This window comes from Ipomoea triloba, chromosome 1, assembly GCF_003576645.1.
Source record: "Ipomoea triloba cultivar NCNSP0323 chromosome 1, ASM357664v1".
Classification (NCBI taxonomy): Eukaryota; Viridiplantae; Streptophyta; class Magnoliopsida; order Solanales; family Convolvulaceae; genus Ipomoea; species Ipomoea triloba.
In genome coordinates, this window is record NC_044916.1 from 1,446,821 (window position 1) to 1,474,782 (window position 27,962).

Consider the following 27,962-nt stretch of genomic DNA (forward strand, 5'->3'; position numbering starts at 1 on the left):
TGATATTTGTGTTTGAACAATAATTTTTGAATGAACTAATTTTATGAATTATAAACATTTTGTTTTACTTTATATATTTTTAAATATATGTTCTTACTTTATATTTTATTAAATTATATTGATTTCATTATTTTATATTTTAATATGTAAACAAATCTATTTAAATTTAAAATTATTTAACTTTGATGTAGATGTCCTTTTTAGTCTTTTTACATTTATCAACTTATCAAAAAGCTAATTTTACCAAACACTTTTAAGCATAACAACTAGCTTAACAGCTCTTCAGATTTCAGCTTCGAGCTTATAGCTTTTCAACTTTCAGCTACTTTTCAGCTTTCAGCTACCATTTCAGCTAGGTTTGCCAAACATAGCCCTAATGTACTTAAAGAGCAGTTACACTCTTACACTGCGCGATGCACGCACAATATAAACCACCAAGAAAATTTCCTTGCTTCGGTACGCTTACCGTTCAGATATTTTGAGTGTCTTTGCCCTTTGGTACAATAATACCAAAATCAGGGCTGTAAGGAATCTTTTTAAAATATATATATATTATTAACTCCGTGGATTCTAAAGACTAATCATATCATATGCATTAACAAAAATAAAAATTATTTACAAACTTCTATATGTTATTGTTTCAAGAGATAAGTTTGAATGATCTAAAATTTCTAATTTGTGATTTGGATAACAAACAAAATAGTTCAAAACCAAACACTACATTTGGTATATTAAAAAGTTTTATCACACGAGCAAAACATTAGTATTAAGGGTGCATTAAAAAGATATGAATCATACCAAATAGAGAAACATGTTGATGATCACATAACAATTTGAATAGAAAATAGTATAGTAAGATTCAAGCCCAATGTAAAATTTCTTATTAAATCAGATTCAAGACCCTTGAAGTTCAAGAGTTTCAATGCAGTTAATAAGAAGCCTGCCTGGAAGCATTGCTAGCTTCTAACAAAAAGATGATGAATGCAGAAAGGCCTTGCTCAGCAACAAATTAGCAAACATGCGTTGTATCCTTGCTACTTGAGTTTTGCAAACAGCTTTAGGGCAACCTGTGTCCCAAAAAGAGTTTCAAGAACAAATCAGACCTAATGCACACGAATCAATAGAAAGGAGGGAAGGAAGATGCTTACGCATTTGTCAATGCAGTGCCAATAATCAAAATATTGTCCAGTGCAATGTTTGTGCCCACTTTCATCACCTTCAATCCGTTTAGCACATGCCTGTGAGATGTAAGGACGGTTGAAATTTATTAAAAAGAATTCATGATACTGAACCGGTTTTCTAAGGATTGCTAAGGCTTGGCAAACCAAATTTCCCATGTAAACCTCATCACTGACAAAAGTATAACCTGGCATTAGAGAAGTAGCTTTGGCAGTAGTCAAAAGACCCATCTTTTTTGGAAATTCTTTCCTTTAATTTTACTTGCAAAATAGATAAGAAGCTTTTGAAATATTTCATCCTTACATGTAGTCAAGTATCAAATATTTGGCCAAGTTACCAAGACAAAACACTCTGATCAGTGGGACAGGATGACAGAAGTGCCATGCCCACTCAACCCAAAAAAAATTAGGTTAAGCCAGAAAACTGGGTAGGTTCAATTAAGCTGTGAGGGTTAGATTGTACACTTAGAAACAATTCAAGGCAGAATGATGCACGAACGAATCTAGACCTTGATTATTCACTAACCAAAGAACCTTCCAGTTACTATACACCATTGTCCCCTGATGTCTTTGTTATTGGTCCTCCAAGTTATCTACAGTGGCTTTAGCACCCACAGAGACCATTAAAGCATCCAATTCTGCTTCACCTTCAGATCACAGAATTATAGTTTCATTCCCTATATGATAGATGTCTATAGTCACATTTCACCAAAGTCCTACAAGTGCATATTGCTTTAGCATTCAATGCAAACTAGACTTTTTTTTAAAAGGATGCTAACTAGACTTACTCTTCAATAAATGTACAAGTACATCCAATGGTATCCAACTAGTTTACATGTAACTAGACTAAAGTATATAAAACTTTAAATGTAATGCTCCCAACCTCAATATCACATTTTGAGCAATTTAATGGCCACCAAAATTAAAAGTCTGAACCTTTATGTTCTCAATACATAGATCGTATATATAGTTCCTTATTAAGCTTTTCATTAGTAGTTCCAACTTTTAAACCAACTGATTTTATTCTTTTGTGTTCGCACAAGCAAAATATATGATTAATATTTTTCATGATTAGTGAATGATAAAGAAGGAATGCAATCCAAAACTCATGTCAATAGTAACTATAAATATACAAATGTACTTTCATTTTGTTAGAGCAAAAAACACAAAAGACAATCAGTTGAAATGTCTTATACCACCAACATATTTTACTTATTTTTTAAAAAATTTGGTAAGGGTCTCTTCAGAATAAAAATGTATTGGTGTAATTAGATTTAGTGTTAACTTATACGTTGTGTTTTCTCTCTTGTACATTTACAACTTTTTTTTCAATTTTGCTCCTTTTTCTCCCTATTCCCCCTGCCTAATCATAACGCCATTAAAAAATACTGGTAAATATAATAATTTATATATTATGTCTTACTTTTTTATACACTTACAACTTATTTAAAATTTTATATTATGAATTTATTATTTATATTATCTTTTATATATTTTTTCATCGTAATAGTTATAAGAATATGTAATTTTACATTTATTTTGATTATATAATTTCACTATCATTTTTGTTCATCGGACAGTTTTTTATCGCGCATTGAGCGTGTCTATAACTAGTTCTTCAATAAATGTACAAGTACATCCAATGGTATCCAACTAGTTTACAATTTTGCTATGCCATATAACAAAAGTATTATCTTATATACACTTGGGTTCAGATATTATTTTGGTCATTTCCACAATCAATGTCGCATAGCAGATGAACCATGTAATTAGCCAATTAGATATTCTCATCCAAACCTTCTACTGTTTAAATGCAAGATTTCAATAATTTAGTATAAGCAATTTCCCAAATCTTAATAGTAAACTAAACCGATCTAAAGGCATGACAGCATTAAAGCACATAACTAGATAAATAATACACCCTAACAAATATGAGATCCACAGAATACTCATGGTTTCAAATATGCTAAGCTATTCTTTGTTATGGTGGGTGTGGTAATCACCTGATATTCCCGGAGCTGCCTTATGCATTTTGGCTTACAAGTATCTTCAAGTAGCTTCTTCTGATCTACAACTTCCTCGTCCGACCTAGGTGGTAAAAACAAGTTAGGAAACACACAAAGCAGTTAATGAGCCATTGCATGTATACCAAGAGTCCAAGACGCCATCTTTTGCAAATTCTCAGGAACACATATCAACTCAAGAAAAGGGTGGTGGTAACTTTGCATCAAGACATCATTACAATTCTCTATAAGTCACAGGTCAAGTAACCCAACGCACTAGGGAATCCAAAAGTATTAACCAGACAATAAAAAATCTCCTACCTTTCTTACTCATCCAAAATAAATAAATAAAGAAGCTCTCCTGCTTCATTATCAATTAGCTACTTTATCAAGTCATTTCAACAACTATATCCTTTCATATAGAATGGAAAAGGTCCCCATTTATTGGAGAACCACTAAACTAAAGCATGGTACAATTGTAACTTGTAAGACACAGTTTCATTCACTGATCAAAAGAAAATAGCCTTATAAACTAAATCTGAACACACTGTCAGTACCTATACAATAATCCAAGCGCACACTATCTATACACACAGCTAATCATACTGATGTATACGTGATTGACAAAGAAGCAAAACAAAAATAAGTCCAAATTAATTAAATTAACGATTGAACACACTGTCAGTACCTATACAATAATCTAAGCTCACACTATCTATACACACAGCTAATAGGAAGTCAATCATAGTGATATACATGTAATTGACAAAGAAGCAAAACAAAAACCAAAATATGTCCGAATTAATTAAATTAAGGATTGAACACACTGTCAGTACCTATACAATAATAGCTCACACTATCTATAAATACAGCAAATAGCAAGTTAATCATAATGATATATACGTAATTGACAAAGAAGCAAAACAAAAGCAAAAATACTTCCGAATTAATTAATTTAACGATTGAAAAAGAGCGAAGATCCTCACATGTCGAATGAAGATCAGACGCGAAACGCGAAGAGCTTGATGCAGCTGATTTCACCTGCAAAACACAGAAAATCCGCGTAGAATTAGCGGAAAAATATATATTTAAACATCTACAAATGAATTCCGTAAATCTGCTGAAGAAAATAATGTTGAAATCCAGATCTGATTAGACGAACGGAACTGACCTTCGTCGGGTGGTGTGTTTGAGGCGGCGGCGAGCTGAGATGAAGTATGAAAGGGAAAGTCAATGGAGCGTGCCGTTCCCGTCCTATTACCACTGCCCAGGCGCGTTTGTGGAAATCAGCTCAACCCTAGACCCAATACCAAAACGGGTAACCCGTATGGTTTTTATTTTCATTTCTTTTTTCAATTATAATTATAAATTTATAATTTTCTTCTTATCCGGGATAACGGACTAACGGTCAAATGCTCTTAAATTATAAGTCAAAGTGTAATTAGCCTTATAAATTAACAAAAGCTTGTGATCTAGTGGCACCCGATTTCACCCCCACATGGGAGGGGGTCGGTTTGAGCCTCAGTGAAGTGTTTCATTTTGTTGAGAAAGTAGCTTAATAAAACGAAGAAGACGTTGCCAAAAGTTTTTTATTTTATTAACTTATTTGAATTAAAATATATTTATTATTTAAATTAATTTTTAAATACAAAAATTATCCGTGACCTATATATAACATGTTAATTAATTTAATTGCATCAAAGTGAAGAGATTAAGGGTCTAATTGAAACTTTTGTTAGTTTATGGATCTAATTGCACTTTGACCTATACTTGAATGGCCTTATTTGACTTATAGTTGAATGGCAAATTTGACCCTTATCCATATTTATAATTATAATTTTCTATAATGTATTACTCCTTAACTATTAAGGTTGATCTTCAAAAATTTAAAAATTGGGTTAGAACAACGATCGCCCTATATATGATTGGTCTTAATCAAGCTATATGAAGTATCGAGGCCTTGGATCTTAATCGGACCAGGCCCATAGAGGTCTAACCGGCAAATTATGTTGTGGCTCGGGTCTATGTTCACAAATTTAGAACTTTATATTTACAATTTTAGAACTCTATATTCACACATTTAGATCTCAATATACAAAATTACATTACTCAATATTCACAATTTTTGAACTCTATATTCACAATTTTGTTATATATGTCCAAAATTGTGTTATACTTTTGAACATAGAGTTGTGAAATTATGAACATAGAGTTATAAAATTGTGAACATAAAATTATGAAATTGTGAACATGGACCTTAGTTCAGACCCGGGTCCATCGCATAACAACGGGGTCTAACCATAAATATGATCATATTTTATCAATCTTGAGCCTATTTAATATCATAATTGTCAAAATTAAAGTGTTACGGAGTACGATATAGTATATCCATTAATCTCTCTAAATTCAATAATCCAACATGACACATTATAAATAGTAAAAACACACAAGTTTGCGCGAGACCATTTCGCATAAGATGAATAATATTTTTAAAAGGAAATATAATATTCTTTTACTCATTATAGTTTTGTTAAAAATACTATTGTTCTAACCTTATACAATTTTACGTTTTTTTTTTTTTGAAAAAAGAGTAAAAATTATAAACACTATTTCATTAGTTCATCAAAATCTCTTAGAGCTAGCTCATTAGTTTGGGATTTAAGTTGATTTTTGCATAGATGAGTATGAGAAAAAACATGAGATCGAGAGAGAAGGGGAAGAAGCAAAATAATAATAGTAATAATAGTCTGCCCAGCAGGTGTGTGCATTCTACGTGCCCTGATGGACGCTTTTGTAGCGCCTCACGCGTATCAGCTGCGACTTTTTCATTTTTGGTGGAATCCCGTGTATAAATAAAAAATCAGGTTCTTGGATAAGAACCTCAAATCTTCTCTATCCTCTCCTCTATCATCCACATCAACTAGGATCGCACAACTATCTAAAATATCTAATGAGGATGCTCTTAGAGTGTCTATATTAGTAGTTTTTACACCATTTTTTAGAGTAAATTTGTCACCATGGACGAGAGAGAGAAGGGAAATAAAGAGAATGTGAGAGCTCATCTTGTAAAATAGAAATTTTTGTGGATCCCGCGACACAGTGGAAAAAGAATTGAAAGGGTAATAGTGTGCGTTTTACGCACAAGGGCGTTCCGCCGGCGCATGCAGTACATACGTTTGCTGGCACGTTTACATTTCTTTTGAGAGAAAAACCAGATTTTCTATTTTCTTTTTCCTTTTTTTCTCTCTTCACTTTCTCTCCTCTTTTCTTTACATGGCAACTCAAAAATCACCTATAAATTTCACTACTGAGTACGTACAAACCAATTCAATGGGATTAACGATTCAAATGAAGCGACAAATCAATCCTTAAAACATTATATAATTTCTCGATTGACTGCGCAACAGAGAAAGCCGCCAAGAAAATGATGTGGACCGACAAGACATGGACGGCCCGAAAACCGTCCAACCACCTGCCAGTTGCCGCCGCCCCTGCCAGAAACGTATAGCTATCTACTCAGCCACCCCTATGATGACGTGGAAATTGTATGGACCGACGCTATTTTCCAACCTGGACCGCAACTTTTTGTTGATTCCATCCATCTCTATTTATATATTTGCCCAAATCAAGACATCTGTTCCAACTTTTCCCATGGAAAATGTTATTCTGTTTCAAGGGCATATATTTTCATCACATGATAAAAATATATAATTTAACTAATTTAATAATGAGTTATACTACATATAGTCTCAAATTTTACTCTATCAAATTTACTTTATGATATGACGGACGTTGATAAGTTATTTTTTCATGTGGGTTCCTGTAGAATTGCCTACATTAAAATTTTAAGTGTGAGAGTAAACGTTGTAAGTAGAGAATGCGAGTTCATAGATATTTCATTTATCATTGAATTTCTATAAGTGAGACACTGAAACTCGTAAATGTTTAAGATATAATTATATATTTAATTTATATGGTATGAAATATGTTGATATTTTACTATTTTCTTATCGTGTCAATACATAAAAAAGATTATTGATAGTCATCAATCACAATTTGTTCAACTAAAGTATTTCAAAGTGAACATTATTTTTCTTTAATTAAAAAATGTGTAGTGCATGCTATTCCCACTTTTTCTTGCTTTTTCTTTTTGGTCTTTTATGACTAAACCGACCACCCACGAGTCCTATATATGCATGCGTATACGGATCCACCTCCCATCTTCACTACATATATTTTCCCACACTAACCTCTGTTAAGCCTATTTTTGCTAGCTCGTACTGCAAGTTCAAAAGCATCATCTTGAAAGCAGAAAATGGGTGACATGGAAGACATTCAACCTCTTGTCTGTGACAATGGCACCGGCATGGTTAAGGTACATCACTCATCTCTCTATACCTTAATATATATCATTGTTGTCAAAAGAGTTTTGTGTTTTTTTTTTTTAATCACTTTTGATCTCTCAACTTTTGTACCATTTACACTTATAATTTTCCATTGTCATTTTTTTTTTTGTTTCACTATTAGCCCTTCTATCAATTATGGCAATGATACCACTATTAGATTAAACGCTTAGCACTGCGACGTCAAAAAATATAACACTTAGCGAATGTGCAACTTTATTTTTTTATATTGCTGTCACATTTTTTTAGAGACATAGTGTTGGACTTATACCCACCTGATGTTGAACTTGCCCCTTTACTGATCTTTGCCCTACAAAGAAATTGAAAGCAGGGCAAATAATGAAAAACAAGCTAGCTAGATAGCCATATCATTCTTTTCATTATTAATTATATTGGTATATAGAGAAATTAAAGTTTAATTTCCTACCATGCTTGGTCCCTTTTGTCAAGTTTTCTAACTAAACATAATCTAAAGTTCGTTCGGCCGAAAAAACTCGTGTATAGTATTAAAATTAAAGTGACAAGAAATTTAAAACTAAGAAATTATAGTAGAAAAAATGATAATTCAAACCCACGGTTTATTGACCTTTTGATTTAAACTCATCAGCTATGGACAATTTAATTAAATTAATTTTATCGACAAGACTGAGTGATTGGCTTGCAGGCCGGATTTGCGGGGGATGATGCACCTCGGGCGGTGTTTTCGAGCATCATAGGGCGGCCAAAGCACCAGGGCGTGATGGTCGGGATGGGGCAAAAGGACGCGTACGTGGGCGACGAGGCGCAGTCGAAGCGAGGAATGCTTTACCTCAAGTACCCGATCGACCACGGCATCGTCACCAACTGGGACGACATGGAGAAGATCTGGTACCACACTTTCTACAACGAGCTCCGGGTCTCCCCCGACGAGCACCCCGTTTTGCTCACCGAGGCGCCCATGAACCCTAAGGCCAACAGGGAGAAGATGACGCAGATCATGTTCGAGACCTTCAACACGCCTGCCATGTACGTCGCCATTCAAGCCGTGCTTTCCCTTTACGCCAGCGGTCGCACCACAGGTAGCTAGCTATCTAGCTAGGTTCATACTTTTCCTTGTTTATAATATGCATGTTTAATCCAATTAATACTTTGCTAAAATAGTAAAGTTTAGGTGCTAGCTAGTAAAAAATATGCCAATTAACTGGGTAACAGGTGATCAATAACCAAAATATATATTTTTGACAATTCTAGCGAAGTTCGTCGGACAATTGATTTGGTAACTCCAAGTTCAATTCTACGTGGGGTAGTATATTAATCTTCTTAGTTTGAGCTGATCAATCATAGACAACTTAGATTGATTAGGCTAGCTAGATGTTTTTAATTAGTTACAAAAGTTAACAAAGTTTTAGGAGTTTTAACTTTTCAGTCAATTATGACTATCTTAATAGTTAGAAATTCAATAGGGATGACTCTCGGTTGACATTTTTTATTTGAATTGGTTAATAATGGACAATCTAGACTAGTTAGTTTACCTTTAACTAGGATTACAAGACGGATTTTACTTCGTGCGCACCTTTATTTTAAGTAAAGCATGCAATCATTATATATATCATTTGACCATACATTCATTTTTAGTATACTGGAAGCTTTTTGCAGGTATATTAATTGAATGAACATTCAATACATTACAAATAAATTTTTAATTTATTAAAAATGAATATGTATGGTCGGCGGTATAATTTGCATGAGTAGCGATTACAAACTTCTTAATACATTAAAGTTAAAGAAAATGTAAGAACTATTTTGATTTCTTAGTTGTTTACTATTTTTTTTCGAGTACTATTGATCATGTTACATGTAGTATCTGTCCATTATACTTTTTTAACCTACTGAAGCTCAACGAGTCAATATCCTACCAACCGAGACTTGAACTCATGACCTCCCAGTTGTTTACTATTATATTAAAAAGAATTTGTTATTTTATGAAGACATATTTCCTCAAGAAAAATACTATTCATACTCTTAAATTGGACTCTAAGCCAACTTTGACATTTTTATTAGAATTCACTGAATAAAAATAATTAATTATCAATTGCAAAAAAATCAATGGTAAAAGTGAGAGAATAAAATAATAAGAAGTAGATGCAGTAGAAGTCATTTTCTTTTGTTTGCCATTGGTCATGGTCTTACTCTTACCCTTTGACATGTAAACTACTAAACTATGGGTATGAATATGTATAGGTGTTGTACTGGATTCCGGCGATGGCGTGACGCACACCGTCCCCATTTATGAAGGCTACGCTCTACCGCACGCGATCCTCCGGCTGGATCTGGCCGGCCGCGATCTCACAGATTCTCTGGTCAACATCCTGAAGGAGAGAGGATACAATTTTGTCTCCGCCGCCGAGAAGGAAATCGTGCGGGACGTGAAGGAGAAGCTCGGATACGTAGCCCTAGATTTCGAGCAGGAAATCGAGACCTCGAGGAGCAGCTCCGAGCTAGAGAAGACCTACGAGTTGCCGGACGGACAGGTGATAACCGTCGGATCGGAGCGATTTCGCTGCGCGGAGGTTCTGTTCCAGCCGGCGCTGGTGGGGCTCGAGGCCGCCGGAATCCATGAGACCACTTACAATTCGATCATGAAGAGCGATGTTGATATCCGGAAAGATCTGTACGGGAATATCGTTCTCAGCGGCGGATCTACCATGTTTCCCGGGATCGCCGATCGGATGAGCAAGGAGATCTCGGCGCTCGCGCCGGGGAGCATGAAGATCAAGGTGGTTGCGCCGCCGGAACGGAAGTATAGCGTGTGGATTGGGGGCTCAATCTTGGCTTCACTTAGCACCTTCCAACAGGTACACTACATTAATTACATGCTTGGTTAGAATACATATTCCATAATTCTAGTATCAAAATGTTACGACTTCAATTATTGCTAATATTTTTCGTCTGAAAATTTCTTGTTAACACTAAAATGTCACTCAGCTTGCCAAAATGGTTGGCCGAGTGAGTACAGTATATGGAACAATAGTTATACCATGGACCCATCACGATTTTAATATTGAATATTCATAATTCAAATTGTGAACATTTAGTATGTAAATTATGAATATTTAGTTGTGAGCATTCAGATATAAATTATGAATATTTAGTATTTAAATTGTGTATTTTGGATCTAGACTACAATATAATTTGTCTATATAGAGTGGGGTTTATCCCGTTATGATTTCCCTTGTCGCCTAAACGATTTGTCATAATGTTTATGGGTTAAATAAATATTGAAACGTCAAAATTAACTTATTATTTAGTCTTACTCGTGGTATTATAAATGCATTAGTTTTTTTTAATTGTTCAATATGGAGTCTCTCATAATGCTTGCTTATGATGTCAATTTGCAGATGTGGATAACCAAAGCGGAATATGATGAGACTGGTCCTGCCATTGTACACCGGAAATGCTTCTAAGTTTCGAGAAATACAAGAATGAAGATGAAGATTACAGTGTATGGTATGCTTTGTTGTGCTCTCTATCAAGTTGGTCAGTTGCACATATTTATGTGTTATTCGATACGTTTTTAGATTAGAGACGTTTGATTTGTCATGTAATATTCTATTAGTTTGATGTCATTTGAGGTATAGAAGAAAGAGCATTGTTTTGATTTTTGCCTCTCTCTCTATCTTTTAATTTTGGATCTTTTGGGTTTGTATTTGGTATAGGTTAGGGCTTAGGAGTATTTGTTTTTTGTTTTTCTTTTTTGTTTGTTTGTTTGTTTGTTTGTTTTTTTTTTTTAATTATCTAAAAACTATTCTTATTGCACAAAACAGGGAGTTATGTCCCTAAGGTGACACATCCATCATAGGAACCACAATGTAATATCATGTCATATTTGTTGTTTTGTCATTGTCTTTTTTAATCATAATTATTGTACATGTATTGAGTTTTGAATTATTGGAGAACCTTGTTTTAAAAAAATATATATATATATGAGAACGGAAATAGGAAAATTTTGATTATTTAACAAATAAGAACAGACTTCATATCACAATACAAAATTAGTCGAAATGAACTAAAAATTGCTTAAAACTCAAAATTGCTTAGAACATGTTAGTAATATTGTTATTCAATTAGTGATCACTAGTTTTGCCCAACTTGGATTAAACTCAAAATGATCTTATAGTCTAAGTGCGCACGCTACTAATGTTGTTATGGTTCAATTACCCTACTTAATATAATTCGCTTATAAATCAATACTAACCCTTGCAACCATTATTATCAAGTCTAAAAGACTTTATGCATGAAGAAAATATTGCTTTAATGGTTAACAAAGACACTCGGCAATAAAATTCAAAGCATTATTTGCCTATTTGGTAGTTTAATTTACAATTTTGAACTATTTTTTCAATTATGTTACCATTCCCCAAGACAAATTCGAGTAAATTATCTCCTATATTATACGCAAATTTTAAAGAATTAAGGTTTTCACATTTCATAACGTTTTTTTCCATAAATTTACAAGAATTTTATCAAGTGTTTCAAAGTTGTTTTCCTAATTTTTTTAAATGTAAAAAACATTTGTTTCTAAAAAGAATTAATATGTATACATATTTGAAGAAAAATGTTTACACACACACACATATATATATGTATATATTATTTATACTTTTCTCACGTGTTGGTTTTACGGCCACGAAGTTGCTGGACGGTGGACCAAAACAAGTGTAAAATAGAAGGACAAATAATATGCGAGATAATAGAGTAATTGTAAATGAATTGATTGTAGAACCCCTTTCAATGTGTCACAGGAGGTATTTATACAAGATTTACATGCTCTAGAAAGAAAATAAAGAAAATTAACAAATTTGAACTTAAAAAAAAAACTCTTTAAACCGCCGTATTTCTTGCCTAATATTGAAAAAGAAAATCACATTGCCAAATATGAGAGAATCTCTAAAAGATCTTCATTTGATTGCATATGAGTGTCGCACTCGGTCGGGCTCCACAATCCAACTGCCTACAGTCCTACACCAAGCGATTGTACAGCCTGCCAAGACCAGCCTATCTCCTGGGCAACGTGGTTGAGTTACGAGTTCCTCATACCGAATCATACTTTTAATTGAGTACCCTATTCGGGGTATTCATCATCACGCATTTCTATTCTACATTTTTCATTTCTCTTTTTATGAAATCTATATATATTATTACCATCACATATAACAAGTAACGAGCTAAAAATATAAATAAATAAACCCAACAAATGTCAGAGCCTGAGGGGGGAATGAATTGAAGCTGATGATTAGGTTGGTCACGAGTTGGTCTCAAAATGCTAAATTAATTGCATTGTGCTTAATAAACTATTTCTGAATAATATAAGATAAGATAATATAGTACTACTTACTTTCAGGGTCCAATATTATTATTTGTAATGTTTGGTGGCATGAGATTATTGAAAATTGTCTTGTCTTGTTTGTCGAGCTTATTTATTATGATATTGGAAATTTTATAAAATTTGCATCTTACATTTTATAAAAAAAGATATAAGAAGGGTACGTAAGAAGAAATTACAAAATTATTGAGTATTTATAATAGATGTGTGTATAATTCAGTAAAAATTTGGTTAATCGATTGGATTGATAAATTTCGATTAATTATTATTAAATAATTTTATTTATAAATTTGACTAAAATATTTCACTTAATTGATTAATACAATCAATTAGTTGAAAAAAATCAAGTATTATAAATACATTTTGATTTGGTTAACGGTTAAAACATTTTGTAAATTTATATATCGAATTAACCGAATCAACACCTATTATTCATAATATTATAATTCACTACACTAAAAAAGAAGTCCTATTAAATAAAACCATTTTAAAATTAAAAAACAAGGTTTTATTTTGGGTTGAGCTGGGCTTAATGATGAATGCAAAGCATGCTTTATTGCCATTTATTATTTTATATTGTTATTATATTACATATTGAGAAATGTTATTTATATTAAATAATTTGCATTATTATGTCATTTGATTCGATTAAATTAATATATAATTTTTCATATTCATTGGTTTTTAAAAATCACTCAACATTACTATAATTAATTAAGTATAAGAATATCACCTGGTGTAAAAATGTGATACAACTAGACATATTGAGCAAAATGAGATTGTCTTGCACTTTAATGAGAGATGTTGGGTTCATATATGAGGTATTAGCCGAGCTTTCAAGCCCATCACACATGGTATTCATTGTACAATTTACTTTTTATGTGTTATATGTGAGTTGTTACACATAAACGACTTTACCCTTATATAACCTTCGATCAATCATTATACTATGAACCATAGTCCACATTGTAAGGTAGACTATTGACATAAGATACGTTTTTACTATACAAAAGGTACATTCTAATACACTTTTAAGGTATATTATTTGAGTACGAAATATATATTATTTGGTACACTTATATCAAATAATATATTTTCAATACAAATATAATGTACTTCTAATATATTAAAAATTGTATATTTATTCATAATTCACATTGCAATGTACGTCATGGTCCATAATATAATTTAACCCTTTCGATAATAATTGGTAGTTTTTTTTTTCTTACTAAAAAATACAATCATATTATTATTTAAAGAGTCAATAAAGATGCCTCAGTCAAGTCAAAAAGACCAAAACTGTTCATACCATGCCCCAAAAGATGGACTTTATCATTAAGGCATTAAGTTTTGCTATTCAAATATTGTCGGTTTTAAAAAAAAAAAAAAAAAGATTTGACCAACCAAATTATTTATTAACAATCAATGAAAATTGCATAAATTTTTTAATATATATACTTAATTCATTACAAATAACCAAGTTTAAAAGATGACATTTTTTTATACGATGAAATAAATGTACGGTAATGATTTTCAAATTACACATAAAAAGTATAAAGTGTACTAAGAAGACGTGTAACAGACTTGACCGAAAGAATATTAATTTAAAATTATACAAATACAAAATTATGTTCAATTCACTGGATTATTCCTTTCAGACTTATTTTATATATATATATATATATATATATATATATATATATATATATATATAATACACACAAGATTCATTTTTTACACTCGATTATCTCTTCCAAGATTTAATCATATTTTTAATACATGAAGAATGTAAAAACAATAAAAGTACAAGAATTTGAATATATTCATATTCAAAAAATCCAAAGAATCATACTTAACAACTTTTACAAGTTTTTCAATGACTTATAAATTTGCGAGGAAATAATTATGGTGAGTTGTCATGCACAATAATTAATTTTTTTTTTGTTTTTTTTGTTTTTTTTTTTTGTGTATGGGACTATGAGTTTGCTATTTATCATATTTATATATAAGTGTCCCCATATTGATCATAATAGTAAAGTTTGAAAACAACGACTCCAAATCAAATTTCACCAGCGTGTTAAATCCTCATTGATACTCTGTCGGACCTTAAGAGTTGAAGATTCAATCTTTTAAGAACAACAATGTTTATATATAAGTGATGGGTAAATAAGCAATTGGACTAGGCGGACCATGCACTTTGCCACCCTACTTGACAACCACTCGGTCGGTCCGCATCGACCACTCTACACTCCATCAACAACCACTCGGTCGGTCCGCATCGACCACTCTACGCGCCAACAACCACTTGGCCGATCCGCATCGATCACTCTACGCTTCGTCAGCAACCACTTGGTCGGCCTATTACCGCCCTACAGGCGACCTACTGCCACCCTACGGTTGACTTACTACCGCCCTACGGGCGACTTATTGCCACCCTACGGGCAACCTACTAGGGAGCTAGGAGATTCCAACCTACGGGAATCACTTGAGCTCCCAGAAGATTCTAATTGTTTGCAAGGCTCGAGGCGACAAGTGATGGCATTTTGTGAGTAATTAACCTGCCACCTCGAGCATAGCTAAGCGTCACGGAGATCCTGTAGAACGACTGTTCGACGTGGCCAATGCCGACATGACATGTCAGACCATCCGCATGACATCCGTTGAATACTCACGTGACCTGCTTAGTATAAATAGGGATCACTCCCCTCACTTGGGAGGGGGAGAACTCATCAATACTATACTAATACACTTGTGATTTGATCATTATCTCTCTTGCTTATTCTTTATTACTGTTCGTCACTCGTAGAGCGATATAGCTTCGAACCGCTCAGTTGTCGACCGGTAGACCCACCGAGCGACATCCTTCACCACCCGTAACACACGTATCCGTAGCGTAATCGTAGACCCCGTTTACATTAAAGCTATCAATAAGTAAACGACTCAATTTGGGAAGAAAGAAAGTAAAAAAAAAAACTCCACTGTTGGGAGTTGGGGCGTTGCTTAAATACTCCATAGTTAATAGCACTGTGGTTTCTGGACACATTATTGTTCCCAACACAGTACAACTCCCTCCCATCTCCATTTCCCCAATGGCAAATGTTGGGTAAAAAGGATGCTGACTTTTAATTGTTTCTTCTTTTTCCTTATTACCATTATTCTCTTTCTATCTTCTTCTTCTTCAATCCTCTCTTTCTTGTTCTTACAACAAGATTCAATGCTGCCTGCCTAGCTCTGGATGAGAGAGAGAGAGAGAAAGAAAGGGCAGTATTGAGTGAAAAAAGATAAGGTGAATTTTATCCAATTTCTGTGTCTGACCCACTTCTTCTTTTCTTCTGATCCTCTCCTTCTTCTTCTTCTTCTTATATGCTCTAAAGTTCCCAGAAAAAATTTCCTTGCATTTACTCTGGAGCCTCTCATCTCTGCTGACTTTCTTTGTATAAGGTACAGATCTATCTCTGCCCTTATTTACCATTAGATCTTGGATAGTATCTGTGTCTCTGCTCAGATGGTTATTCACAATTGATCTGTGTTTATGTTTACCTAAGTTTTGTATGCCACAATTTGTAGAACATCCTGTGATTCTCAGTTAATGATGTTTAATTTCTTGTGTGAATTTCTAGTTTTCTTGGCCATTTTGGGTCTGTTGATATGATAGCTCAACCACAAGTGTTGCTTATTAGCTGGTAAACACTGTTTATCCAGGCTAAAAATGGTTTATTTTCTTTCTTTCTTGTTTTTGGGGATCTTTTTTCTTGAATTTTAGTGGTTTCTTGTGGATAAAGTTCCTGGCTTTTAAAGGCTTCAAGCTATACCCACCCCCACCCCCAAAAAAAACCCCAAATCTCCTTTCTGAGAGTGAAGTTTATCTGCTTTTTTTTTTTGGGTCTCCATATCTGTATCAGCTATGGAGCTTTGATTAGCCTATTACTGTGATGGATTCTTCTGTGTTGCTTTGAAGAATAGTTTGAGTGTTGTTTGTTGTTCCATCAGATGGTGTGAGTGAAAAGAAATTCAGTCATAGAAAATGCAAATAGTTGACTTTTAACTCTGGGTGAAGCCCACCTTGTGAGTCTAGGTAAACGATCACAAGGAGGTAAACCAATCTAGACCGGGAGTCAAACTTGGAGTTACTGAGCCAATTGCCTGACCAACTTGACTGGCCCTAATCGGCAAAGGATCACTAGGAGGTAAACTAGTCTAGGCGGGGAGTGAAACTTGGAACCTTGTGATTACTGAGTCAACAGCCCCACCAATTTGGCCAGGGTTGCCCCTATAACATCTTTAATACTTGAAAATATAGGTGGGGTGAAACGATGGGGTGCATTGAATGTGTACTATTGTACTAAATTTGGAGGTGAGAATCACATGGAAAATTAGAACCTAAACTAGGTCTTAGGCGGGGTTACGTATTAGACTTTTCTTTGTGTTGATCAGCTTGTGTGGGTCTAATTACAAGAATCTATCTGCAAATGGTGTGGCAGAAGTCTGGCTTCACATTGTGGACGGTGATAGCGGTATTAGGACTTCAGCCTTGTGTGGTTGTTCGTTTTCTTTGATGGCTTGATTGCGATATACGTGAAAGTTATGCCTTTGTTTGGTCTTTTGTTCTTGTCATTCGTGGAGGGGGGATTCAATCTGGTGTTGGCGATCTTAGTTTTATTTTCCGATGCAATGATATTTAAGAATCTAAACACGTTTATTATCCCTTCTCTTTGAATGCTTTTCTCAGTTTTCTCCTTTTCTCATATGTTCTTAGCTGCTTATTGTTATTCTCATCAGTGAATCACGCAATTTGTCTTTTTGTTCTGTGGCATCCAGATTCACTTGACAAGCGAGCTGTAATTTACTCGAAAACGCCTATTTAACGAGAGTGATCGAGGAACAGCGATTTTTATTCTGTTTCTTTGCATTCTACATTTCTACCCAGCAGATTCAGTATTCAATGTCGTTTCGTAGTATAGTTCGGGATGTTAGGGATAGCTTCGGGAGCTTATCGAGACGCAGCTTTGACGTGAGGCTGTCCGGTCACCACAGGGGCAGATCCCACGGTTCATTTCACGACTTGAGTGACCAACCCTCTGTAATTCAGACCAGTTGTTGGGCTAATCTCCCGACCGAGCTCCTTTTCGACGTAATCAGAAGGTTAGAGGAGAGCGAGAGCGCTTGGCCCGCTCGGAAGCACGTCGTTGCTTGTGCTGCAGTTTGCAGGTCATGGAGGAGTATGTGTAAAGAGATCGTCAGAGGTCCAGAAATTTGCGGGAAAATCACTTTTCCAGTTTCCCTAAAGCAGGTACTTCGCCCCAACTTCATCTGCACATTAAACTAGCCCTCAGTATTTCAGAATCCACCAAGTTAACCGAGAAAACTACTGACCCGTTAATTTCCCTTTTCAGCCCGGGCCTCGTGATGGAACTATCCAATGCTTCATCAAGCGGGACAAGTCTAACTTAACCTACCATCTTTTCTTGTGTCTGAGCCCAAGTAAGTAATTTACAAATTTTTCAATCCAATCAATTTAAATTCTCGTTCTTAACGAGTGTATTAGTATATAGCATCTGGCATATGCAATACTTAAATAATCTATCTATGTGCGATGATATTTACTATGGGAATTCTTCTCGGTAACCTAGGCATAGGATTTTAAGTCTGCTAATCAACTTTTGTCTGCAGTTGTTTGTCTTTTCTGTCTCGACTGCTAATACACATTGCAACTTGACTTTGTAGCTTTGCTAGTTGAAAACGGAAAGTTCCTTCTCTCTGCAAAAAGAACGAGGCGAACTACTTGCACAGAGTATGTTATCTCGATGAATGCTGAGAACATCTCAAGATCCAACAACACATACATTGGAAAACTGAGGTACGGATCCTTAATATACATGTTATTGTCTTCTCTTCTCGTTTAACGTTGTCTAGTCCAATATAATTTGTGATTTTTTTTTGAGTACTGTTGACTCTGTTACAAGGTAGTATCTGTTCATAGCTACTTTCTCAACCAAATGAAGCACAAAGAGCCAATATAATTTGTGATTTTTCGTGTCATGTTAAAACAAATCGAACTATTGAAGACTGATATGAGAAAAGACGCATAAGACATTTACTCTTACCATTCTAAAGGATCAATCTTCGACTTTCTATCCTTTATGTGACGTTTTTTTGTAGAGACACGACTTTATTTGGTGTTGTTCCTTGCAGATCAAATTTTCTGGGCACGAAGTTCTTAATATACGACACGCAGCCCCCGTGTACTGGAGTGCCCATCGGGGCACCAGGGCGCACGAGCCGGAGATTCTCTTCCAAGAAAGTGTCTCCCAAAGTTCCGACTGGAAGCTACAACATAGCTCAGGTAACATACGAGCTAAACGTGCTTGGGACCCGGGGTCCACGAAGGATGCACTGCATCATGCACTGTATTCCCGCCTCTGCCCTCGATGCTGACGGCACAGTGCCTGGCCAGCCCGAGCTTCTCCCGAGGCCCCTCGAGGACTCGTTCCGAAGCATCTCGTTCTCGAAGGCCCTCGACCACTCTACCGAGTTCGGCAGTGCAAGATTCTCCGATGTCGGTGTATCGTCATCATCCAATGAAGACAACGACGACGACGGGAAGGCGCCTCCCTTAGTTCTAAAGAACAAGGCGCCCCGTTGGCACGAGCAATTGCAGTGCTGGTGCCTCAACTTTCGAGGGCGGGTCACGGTCGCATCGGTCAAGAACTTCCAGCTGATCGCAGCCGCTCCACCGCCGCCACCACCGCCTGCTGGTGGGCCCACAACCTCCCAACCGCCAAGCCAGCCCGATCATGACAAGATCATCCTGCAATTCGGGAAGGTGGGCAAAGATATGTTCACCATGGATTATCGCTATCCCCTCTCTGCATTTCAGGCTTTTGCCATCTGCTTAAGCAGCTTTGACACCAAATTGGCTTGTGAATAAGGAAAGAATATTTTTCATCATTTTGCTGTCATTTCCTCCATTAGAGATTTCAATATTGTAAAACAGATTAAACTGATTTGCCTTGTCTGTGGTTACCTTTCTAGTTTTAACATAATCTAAGCCGCCTATTCTTAACTGTGACAACCTTTGTGTCTTTGATTTGGGTGCAAAGGCGAAACCCTTGTCCCGGATCTCACACCTTGGCTCGACAGGAATTTGTTAAATCTTAAAAGGTTTTTTAGTTTTAACTTTTTTAATTATGGATTCCGCAAGGACAATATAACTATATAAGTGATATATAATTATAGATACTGGTTCAAATAGTAAAATTCTTATGAAGAATTGATCTTAAAGCTTTATAATGGAAAAATTGCATCTTTGGTTCTTTAGTTATGACCAAGTTTTGGCTTAGCCCCTAAGTTATGATTGTATCCGAGTTTAGTCCATCACTAGTAAGTTGTTGTTTCTTTATTTTATATGTTTAAATAAATAATCAATATTCTCCGTATTGATGAACTAATTTAGCCATTAATTATAGGATGTCATCTCTTAGTTGTTGTACCTCATCTTTATTCGAATTTGAGGATAACTACCCATCAAAATGTCATGAGTTATGCTAATTCGGAGAAAAGATACTAAGTTTGTCCACGTTATGGAGTAAATTTTGTTATTTGTCACAAAATTGTATTTTAAGTTGTTCTTTTATAAATAGAATTGAAATATTGAAATTTGACTTTTCAAAAAAAAATGGGAGTTGTAGAGTTTTTATATAAGTTGATATGAATGTGTACACAAAGGAGAAGAAAGAAAACTGAAATCAAAAAACTTAACTTGAAGGTCATGTAAATGAAGTTTATAAAGCAAAGTGGAGGTGACAAGAAGTTCCAATTTTACAAATGTGTTGTATGATTAAAAAGGGGAAATGAGAGAAAAGGGTTATATTGCATACAAGTTTTATTAAGGAATTTACTTCTATATCCTTGGAATTAAATTAGTCAACGCTAACGTCATCTGTTTCGGTCCAAATATCTAAGAAGATGCTTCCACACTGTCAGTGATAAAACCTGATCCTTTACCCTTATGACCAACTGAGCTGCTCATGCTGGCTCAATTTTCCCTTTACTTCAGTGAATTGTAGGAAGTTATAAAATAAAGAGTTAATTCCACAAGAGGTCCCTTGTCTTTGGTGTCAATTCCAAATTTAGTCCCAGACTATACTTTTTGACATTTAACATCCCAGATTATTAGTTCTTGGACACTTTTAGTCCTTCTCATGAATTTTCCTATTTTTAGTAAAGGCATTTTTGTCTCTTCATATTGTTCTTTTGTTATTTTTTTTCCGGTTTCAACCGGTATAATTGGTTTAAGACTTTAGGTAACTGATTGTTAGTAACCATATTTTTCAACCGATTTTTTGTAAAGTCCTAAACCAATTAAATTGGTTGAAATCGGAAAAAATAACAAAAGAAAAATATGAAGAGACAAATGGCCTAATTAAAATTAGAAAAATTCATAAGGACTAAAAGTGTCCAAAAACTAATAGTCTGGGATGTTAAATGACAAAAACGATAATGTGTGACTAAATTTGGAATTGCCACCAAAGACAAAGGACCTCTTGGTGGAATTAATTCTAAATTAAATATAAATAAATAAATAAAACGACAAAATTCCTATGTACAGGGGGAACATACAAGTGAACAACCGAACAAACACAAATAATCTCCTATTTATTTATTCTGTACTGTCTCCAGGTTTTGGTTTTTTTTGTTTTTTTCTTCTATCTTCTCAAACACGCCTCCGTCTTTCCTCCTACGAATTTCCCCGACCAAAAAGATGGTGGGGTTTGCTTTTCTTCGCTAGCTTGCGTATGGGCTCCTCATCGCTTCCGAGGAGCAGATGTAATATCCATTCTGCTTTCTAAGGTAAATCCTTTTTACGTTCCCAATACATTAAGCATTTCCAAATTTCTGTTGCTGAATTTGTTTTCGTGAAATAAATACCATGTCTTTGCCTCCAAGATACGATTTTTGTTTTCTTAGAATGAAGGGAACTTGTCGGATTAGGTTTGCTTGATTTTGGGGTTTTAATTGTCTTTCATTTGAGCCTTTGTTTTTGTTTTGAGAACTGTTTTGTTTTCCCATGTCTGTCTGAATTCAATATAGATGATGGGGTTTCTAGCTCTGTGAAGTTTGTTGATTTGAGGTTCATTTTCATGTGTTGTGTGAATCTGGGTTGGATTGGGATTTGGGATTTGGGATTTTGGGATTTGGGAAGGGGAAACTCCCTCATTTTGGGGAACAAGAAAACCTGCAATCACGTGTGCAATGAGTAAACTTTGACCTTGTGACCTAATCCCTAGCCCGAGTGTGTGAATTGGGTAAACCTTGTCGTGTCGAAGGACCGCAAAAGCAGGCAAACCAACTTAGGTTGCCTATAGTTGATCGACGAAAATGAGGTAAATCAACTTAAGTTGTCCATAGTTGATCGGCTCAAACCAAGAAGGCTGCTCCCACTGGGAGTCAAACTTGGAACCTTGTGATTACCAAACCAATAGCCTGGCTAGTTCCCTATTTTGATCGGTTGTTTCTTTGTTTTTCTTACTCACTTTTTGGTTTTTGTTTTTGAGGTTTGCATTTGACTGATTTGTGGTTTTTTGTTTCCTGTGCTGGTTCAGGATTGGTGTTGTTCATGGTGATATGGTGAATTAAGTGTAATTCTCAGATTCTGAAGAGGTTTGACGTTGTCATTGTCATTTGACTGATTTGCGGTTTTGTGGTTATGTTGAATTGAGTGATATTCAGATTCTGAAGGGGTTTGTTTAACATTGTGTGACAATGCCCTCTTCAGAAAATCAGGGCTCTTTTTCTCGTATTCCTTTCCCTTCGTTTCGTCGTGGGATTTTTTCTATCAGGAGTGATCAGATACACTCGGTGGAAAGTGAGCAGGGGGGGTCTAGTAGCCAAGAGTCTGGAGGGTCGGAGTTAAGGTCATTTCAAAGACTAGTTTCATCTCGGTTTTCTGATCTCTCGGTGGCAAATGGGGAAGAATTCCTCTCGGTTTCGTGGGTAAGGAAGTTGTTGGATGCGTTTGGGGATTGTCAGGATGAGTTTAGGGCGGTCTTATGCAGCCGCAAAGAGTTCATCTCGAAGCAGAGTCAAGACAAGATCCTCTCGGATTATTTTGATATGAATATTAAGGCGCTCGATATATGCAATGCGACCCGAGATGGGATTCAGAAGATTCATTTGTGGCAGAGGCATTTGGAGATCGTCGTTTCTGCATTGGATCCTCCTCAACAAAGAATGATCGGCGAGAGTCATCTGCGTCGAGCGAGAAAAGCTCTGACGGATTTGAGTCTAGCGATGCTAGATGAAAAGGACACGGGGTCCGTCTTTTCGATCCGGAACCGGTCTTTTGGACACCACAACAGGACTAAAGACCACCCTCAACGTTCCCCAAGGCACTCGAGGTCTCTCTCGTGGAGCGTGTCGCCCTCCTGGTCCGCATCCAAGCAGCTTCAGCTTATCGCCAACGGTTTAGTCCCTCCTAACGCCAACGAGGTTGCCGCTACTAACGGTCTAGCTACACTCGTGTTCACAATGAGCCACGTCCTTTTGTTCGTTCTGTGGGCCATCGTTGCCGCCATCCCCTGCCAAGACCATGGCCTCCAGACCAACATCACCATCCCCAATCTATTCCCGTGGAGCCGTTCCCTCCAGACACTCCATTCCCGGATAATGGAAGAATCCAAGAAACGCGGTCGAAACTCCAACAACGGACTACTAAAGGAAATCCATCAAATCGAAAAAGGCGTCCACCACTTATCCGAGCTGCTAGATTCTCCTCAGCTCCCGCTCTCCGAGGAACACAAGGAAGACGTCAGGGAAAGCGTGGGGACACTATCGCTGGTATCCAAAACTTACCAGACAGAGCTCGGGCCGCTAGAACGCCAACTGAGGGAGGTCTTCAGAAAAATCAGAACCTGTCGCGCCGAGGGTCTCGAGTTCTTGGCGAATACCTGAGAGTGAGAAACATAAACCTATGACTGTTGTGTTGTGTTGTTTTGTCAACTGTAAGTGAAGAAGGAAGCCTTAAAAGTTCCAGCAATTGCCATCACTGTTTGGAAGAACATTTTGAGATGGCAATTGGTGGAATTCAAAACTTTCAGTGCTGATGGGTATGAATTGGTGGAAACATTAATGGCTATGATGTGGAAGAGAAGATTTTGTTTGATGTTTGTTTATGTTCAAATCTTTTAACTTTCAACTCTGTTCTGTTTCACTGTTTGGATATACTCCGTATAATTTACAGATCTTTTTATTACGGAGTATTTAGTATATTATTAATTTTAAAAAAAATTAATACAAACGGAAACAAATATAACTTCAAAAGATCATGATAATCTATGCTAAAGTGCCAAACAAGTTAGGCAACTCATATTGTATTAAACCAATCTGATCCCATCAAGCGGATCATTAAAAACTTGCAAAAATACAATCCAATCCCATCAAACGGGATCATCAAAAACTTGCAAACTAACATCTACAATAGTTACAGAAAAAAAAAAGGTTGTATGCTAGTGTTCCATCTCACCTTTTTGAACAGCTCCAAGCAATGTGGACCGATTATTTTTTAATGGGCTCCAAGCAACACGTGAACTTTAGTCTCTAGTCTCTCTTTTTATCAGCTGACGCGAAAATTCATGTCTATAACCTTTGGCATGAGATTCACTCTGATATGAAATTAAAGTATGTGTTCTATCTCTACTAAAAACTTAAGCCGTTGGATTGCACATATATATATTATATATATGCTTAACACCTCTATCATGTTTTTAACTATTTCTTCCATATCATACAAAACGTGTGAAAAAAAACAATTTGTTTCATTCTTGAGGATGTTGTAAGAGCTGCAAAACGAGGTCATCCCTCTTACACATTTATTGACTTCTCGGTGAATATCTGTTACAAGACACACCGATCCTTATATACAGCATAACACGTATGGCTCAAACAATCACCATTAATAAATTTACCAAAAATGATATAAATAATTTCGACAATATATAGTACATGTCATATCGAGTGAGATTTTTGGTTTGGTCAAGAATAAATATAATATTGGAAATGTATTGAACGTAATTCATACATCCAATACAAATAGTGGAGCTCAAAATAACATAGATTCCAAAAATATACTGCAAATTGAGTTCATAACATCTATCTTGTGGTATAGTCAGTAATGCTGGGGGCATACTTGTCAGTAACACCTTAGTCCTCGTCTGCGCCACCACCGCCATCCATTCCTTCATCTCCACCATCTCCCCACTCGGGTTCGTCTCCTTGCTCTTGATCAGCAGCATCGACAGCAGTAGTATCGACAGGCATTTCGGTATCCATATCGCCTGTATGTGCCTCCGGCATCCCTTGTTGGGCAGAGTCTCTAGCCCACGTCGTCTTCAGCTTCACGTCGGTGAAAAGATCATTGTATGGCTTGGTGACCTAACAGGCAAGATGGTTAAAAGATGTGAGTTAAAAAAAAGAAGAAAAAAAAAATCGGCCACACAATGCACACAATTGGCTATGCTTCGAGTGACAGCTGAAATTCCGGAAAACTACGGAGAAAAAACATGGTTGTGCTTTGAGTGGCAGCTAAACTCCATAGAAAGAGAGACGGGACTCGGGAGAGCAGGAAATCCAGAGAGGTTTAATCAATATGTTATTAGTTCCTCCTTCATTTCCATATGAAGATGTATATACAAGTTAATGGGGGAAAAGCTAAAACTACGCATTACCCACAAACTCCTGTAGTGGTTGTAAGTTGTAACTACCCATAAAATGTCTCGAACTAGTGGTCATTCCACTATAATAATTGTTGAAAAATAAAGAGTTAAGTTTATCTATAGAGTTGTGTCTGTTTAGGAATAGGTGTCAGTTTATGGATAGGTACTTACAGTTATGTATATGTATATATATATATATATATATATATATATATATATGTACTATCATACTAATATATTGTAATCTTTCATTCTTATATACATTTTCCCATTCCTTGATTCTTCATTATTGCTTCCGCCTAACTGGCGGGTGGTTGTTATTCTCCACCCGCCAGGCCATTCCATCTCCCAAATTCAACGTCTCAAACTAGTGGTAATTCCACTATAATAATAATAACATGGAGCGTGGCCATATCACTTGTGTAGTGTGGGGGAAAGGAGACTAGCAAGAGGAGGTCATGGAACGAGATGTTCAAACCACATGATCATCTTCAATTTCACCCTAGGGAGTTGAAGACCTTCCTATGCATATCTCAATTTTCTCTAAATCATTCCTCAAAATTTGAGGATATTTTGCTAACCAAGGTACTCGAGAAATTATAATTCCAACGTTCAGCACTTAAATTATTAAAAAAGAAGGAAAATCCAACAATTTCGGTGTATATCTTTGGAGTTTGGATTGACAGAATGCAGTGGGGAGCAGTTTCGAGTAGTTTTCTTACCTTGAAAAATGCATTTCTCTGCTCTGCGCTTTCGATCAGGTTTTTCCAATGCTTGTCTCCTCTTTTTAATGTTGATGCAGAACCTACAACCTAAAAGAACGGGTTAGTAAATGACAGTATATGTCATGTGAATGATAAGATCTTGCACCCGAATAATTTGTATAAAGCTATACCAAGACTGAGGCCCTAGCCCTAGTGATGCCCACGTTCATTCGCCGGAAATCAGCCACAAATCCAATACCTCTATCTTTATTCGACCGGACACATGAGAAGATTGCAACATCTTTTTCACGTCCCTGTTAGAAGATACAGAATAATTTACTTCACCCAATAACAAATAATATATAGATCCACGCCAGAGATTATATGCTTTTTTTTTTTTGAGTACTACTGACTTTGTTACAATGTAATATCTGTTCATAACTACTTTCTCAACCTACTGAAGCAGAAAGAGTCAACAGTCGCCTCCACTGAGGCTCGAACCCACTCCCTTCCATGTGGGAGTGTAAACCGGGTGTAGACCACAAGGTCTTTGGCCCAGAGATTATATGCTTGAATCTAATTTGAGCAGATAATGAGGGACATCAAAACATTCATGCAAATGTAAGGAGATATGAAGCTGATACCTGGAATCCATCAACTGTGTTGACATCAACAACTTTCTCCGAGTCTAATCCAAATGTCTCACGAAACTTTTGGCGTATAAGCTTGACTTGATGTCTGTATGGGGATATAATCGCAAGCTTGGAGCTTGACTTAAGTTCTGGATATCTAGTCACCAACTCACGATAAATTGCAAGTACAAACTCCACCTCGTCAACATTCACCCAAGAGCCACTTCCTGAGGGCTGGGATTCTTTGCCCTCGTGTATGTCGAAAAAGCAAAAGGGCCCAAAACAGCGATAATTATGCCATGCACGCTTCGTTTGCTCTTCGACATCAGGTCCATCTTCTAATGCCTCGTCATAAAATTCTCTTGAAGGAAAGTTCCTAATCTTCATTATTAATTAGATAAAAGTAAGACAGCTGTGCATGTCTACTCTCAAAATATGAGATTTTGATGTTCACGAGCTATATATAACCAAATCACAGTATCACAAAAACAAACTTCAACAAACCTCTGGATGCATTCGATACTGAGTCTTCAGCATCTGCACTGGATAGCCAGCTTTTTGCAGTCTTTTAAACAAACTTGTGCCATACCTATTATATCCATCGAGTGAGAACATGACAGCAGAATATCATTAGAAACAGATAACAATAATACTTCATTGATTAAATTTTCTAGGCATTGGAAGTGTCAAAGCCCACCTCCCCTCATTCCGGCAAATTATTGTGTGGACCATAACAAAAAGTACATTTTAATATACTAAATGTACATTATTTGTGTACTGAATGTACATTATACAATATAATGTACATGTATAATGTACATTCAGTATACAAATAATGTACATCCCCTGAATACAATGTACATTTTTAAGACACTAAAAGTACATTATTTTTATATTGAATGTACATTATTTTTAATTATGACTGTCCAGATTCGCCATCAGACGTACCCCCCCCCCCCCCCCCCCCCCC

The 27,962-nt window shown here is 35.9% G+C and overlaps 4 protein-coding genes across 5 annotated transcripts in view; 3 read left to right on the forward strand and 1 right to left on the reverse strand.

Moving 5' to 3' along the window:
- The first annotated feature begins 7,398 nt into the window (after positions 1–7,398).
- On the forward strand, positions 7,399–11,479 carry LOC116012403 (actin-97-like). Its single transcript, XM_031251969.1, has 4 exons — positions 7,399–7,556; positions 8,249–8,642; positions 9,805–10,418; positions 10,962–11,479. The coding sequence occupies exons 1-4, from the start codon at positions 7,497–7,499 to the stop codon at positions 11,025–11,027; spliced, it is 1,134 nt and encodes a 377-aa protein (XP_031107829.1). The 5' UTR covers positions 7,399–7,496; the 3' UTR covers positions 11,028–11,479.
- Positions 11,480–15,994: 4,515 nt separating this feature from the next.
- LOC116032569 (tubby-like F-box protein 8) lies at positions 15,995–20,018 on the forward strand. The gene is made up of 5 exons (XM_031275204.1): positions 15,995–16,387; positions 17,765–18,236; positions 18,340–18,427; positions 18,671–18,803; positions 19,139–20,018. Exons 2-5 carry the CDS (start codon positions 17,889–17,891, stop codon positions 19,872–19,874), a joined length of 1,305 nt encoding a protein of 434 aa, XP_031131064.1. The 5' UTR covers positions 15,995–16,387; positions 17,765–17,888; the 3' UTR covers positions 19,875–20,018.
- Positions 20,019–21,644: 1,626 nt separating this feature from the next.
- Positions 21,645–24,197, forward strand: LOC116000261. 2 transcript variants are annotated; one of them, XM_031240310.1, is made up of 2 exons: positions 21,645–21,796; positions 22,549–24,197. In XM_031240310.1, exon 2 carries the CDS (start codon positions 22,709–22,711, stop codon positions 23,894–23,896), a length of 1,188 nt encoding a protein of 395 aa, XP_031096170.1. In that variant the 5' UTR covers positions 21,645–21,796; positions 22,549–22,708; the 3' UTR covers positions 23,897–24,197. The 2 variants fall into 2 exon arrangements, with proteins under 2 accessions (XP_031096170.1, XP_031096179.1); XM_031240319.1 differs by lacking the exon at positions 21,645–21,796 and adding an exon at positions 21,964–22,329.
- A 681-nt stretch (positions 24,198–24,878) lies between these two features.
- LOC116015690 (probable helicase MAGATAMA 3) overlaps positions 24,879–27,962 on the reverse strand; it is an 11,635-nt gene continuing 8,551 nt past the window's right edge. Inside the window, exons 16-20 of the mRNA XM_031256085.1 lie at positions 27,497–27,581; positions 27,005–27,373; positions 26,552–26,674; positions 26,379–26,468; positions 24,879–25,375 (exon numbers count right to left, since the gene is read on the reverse strand). Of these exons, the coding sequence (XP_031111945.1) occupies positions 25,145–25,375; positions 26,379–26,468; positions 26,552–26,674; positions 27,005–27,373; positions 27,497–27,581 (898 nt within the window). The 3' untranslated portion in view covers positions 24,879–25,144. The remainder of the gene's footprint in view (positions 25,376–26,378; positions 26,469–26,551; positions 26,675–27,004; positions 27,374–27,496; positions 27,582–27,962) is intronic.

Bases quoted from the DNA above. Each gene is read 5' to 3' on its own strand.
- LOC116000261 (XM_031240310.1), top strand. From the start codon at position 22,709: ATGCCCTCTTCAGAAAATCAGGGCTCTTTTTCTCGTATTCCTTTCCCT.
- LOC116032569 (XM_031275204.1), top strand. From the start codon at position 17,889: ATGTCGTTTCGTAGTATAGTTCGGGATGTTAGGGATAGCTTCGGGAGC. The intron at 18,237-18,339 runs GTACTTCGCCCC...TTCCCTTTTCAG, and splicing joins TTCCAGTTTCCCTAAAGCAG to CCCGGGCCTCGTGATGGAAC. The intron at 18,804-19,138 runs GTACGGATCCTT...TGTTCCTTGCAG, and splicing joins ACATACATTGGAAAACTGAG to ATCAAATTTTCTGGGCACGA.
- LOC116012403 (XM_031251969.1), top strand. From the start codon at position 7,497: ATGGGTGACATGGAAGACATTCAACCTCTTGTCTGTGACAATGGCACC. The intron at 8,643-9,804 runs GTAGCTAGCTAT...GAATATGTATAG, and splicing joins CGCCAGCGGTCGCACCACAG to GTGTTGTACTGGATTCCGGC. The intron at 10,419-10,961 runs GTACACTACATT...GTCAATTTGCAG, and splicing joins CACTTAGCACCTTCCAACAG to ATGTGGATAACCAAAGCGGA.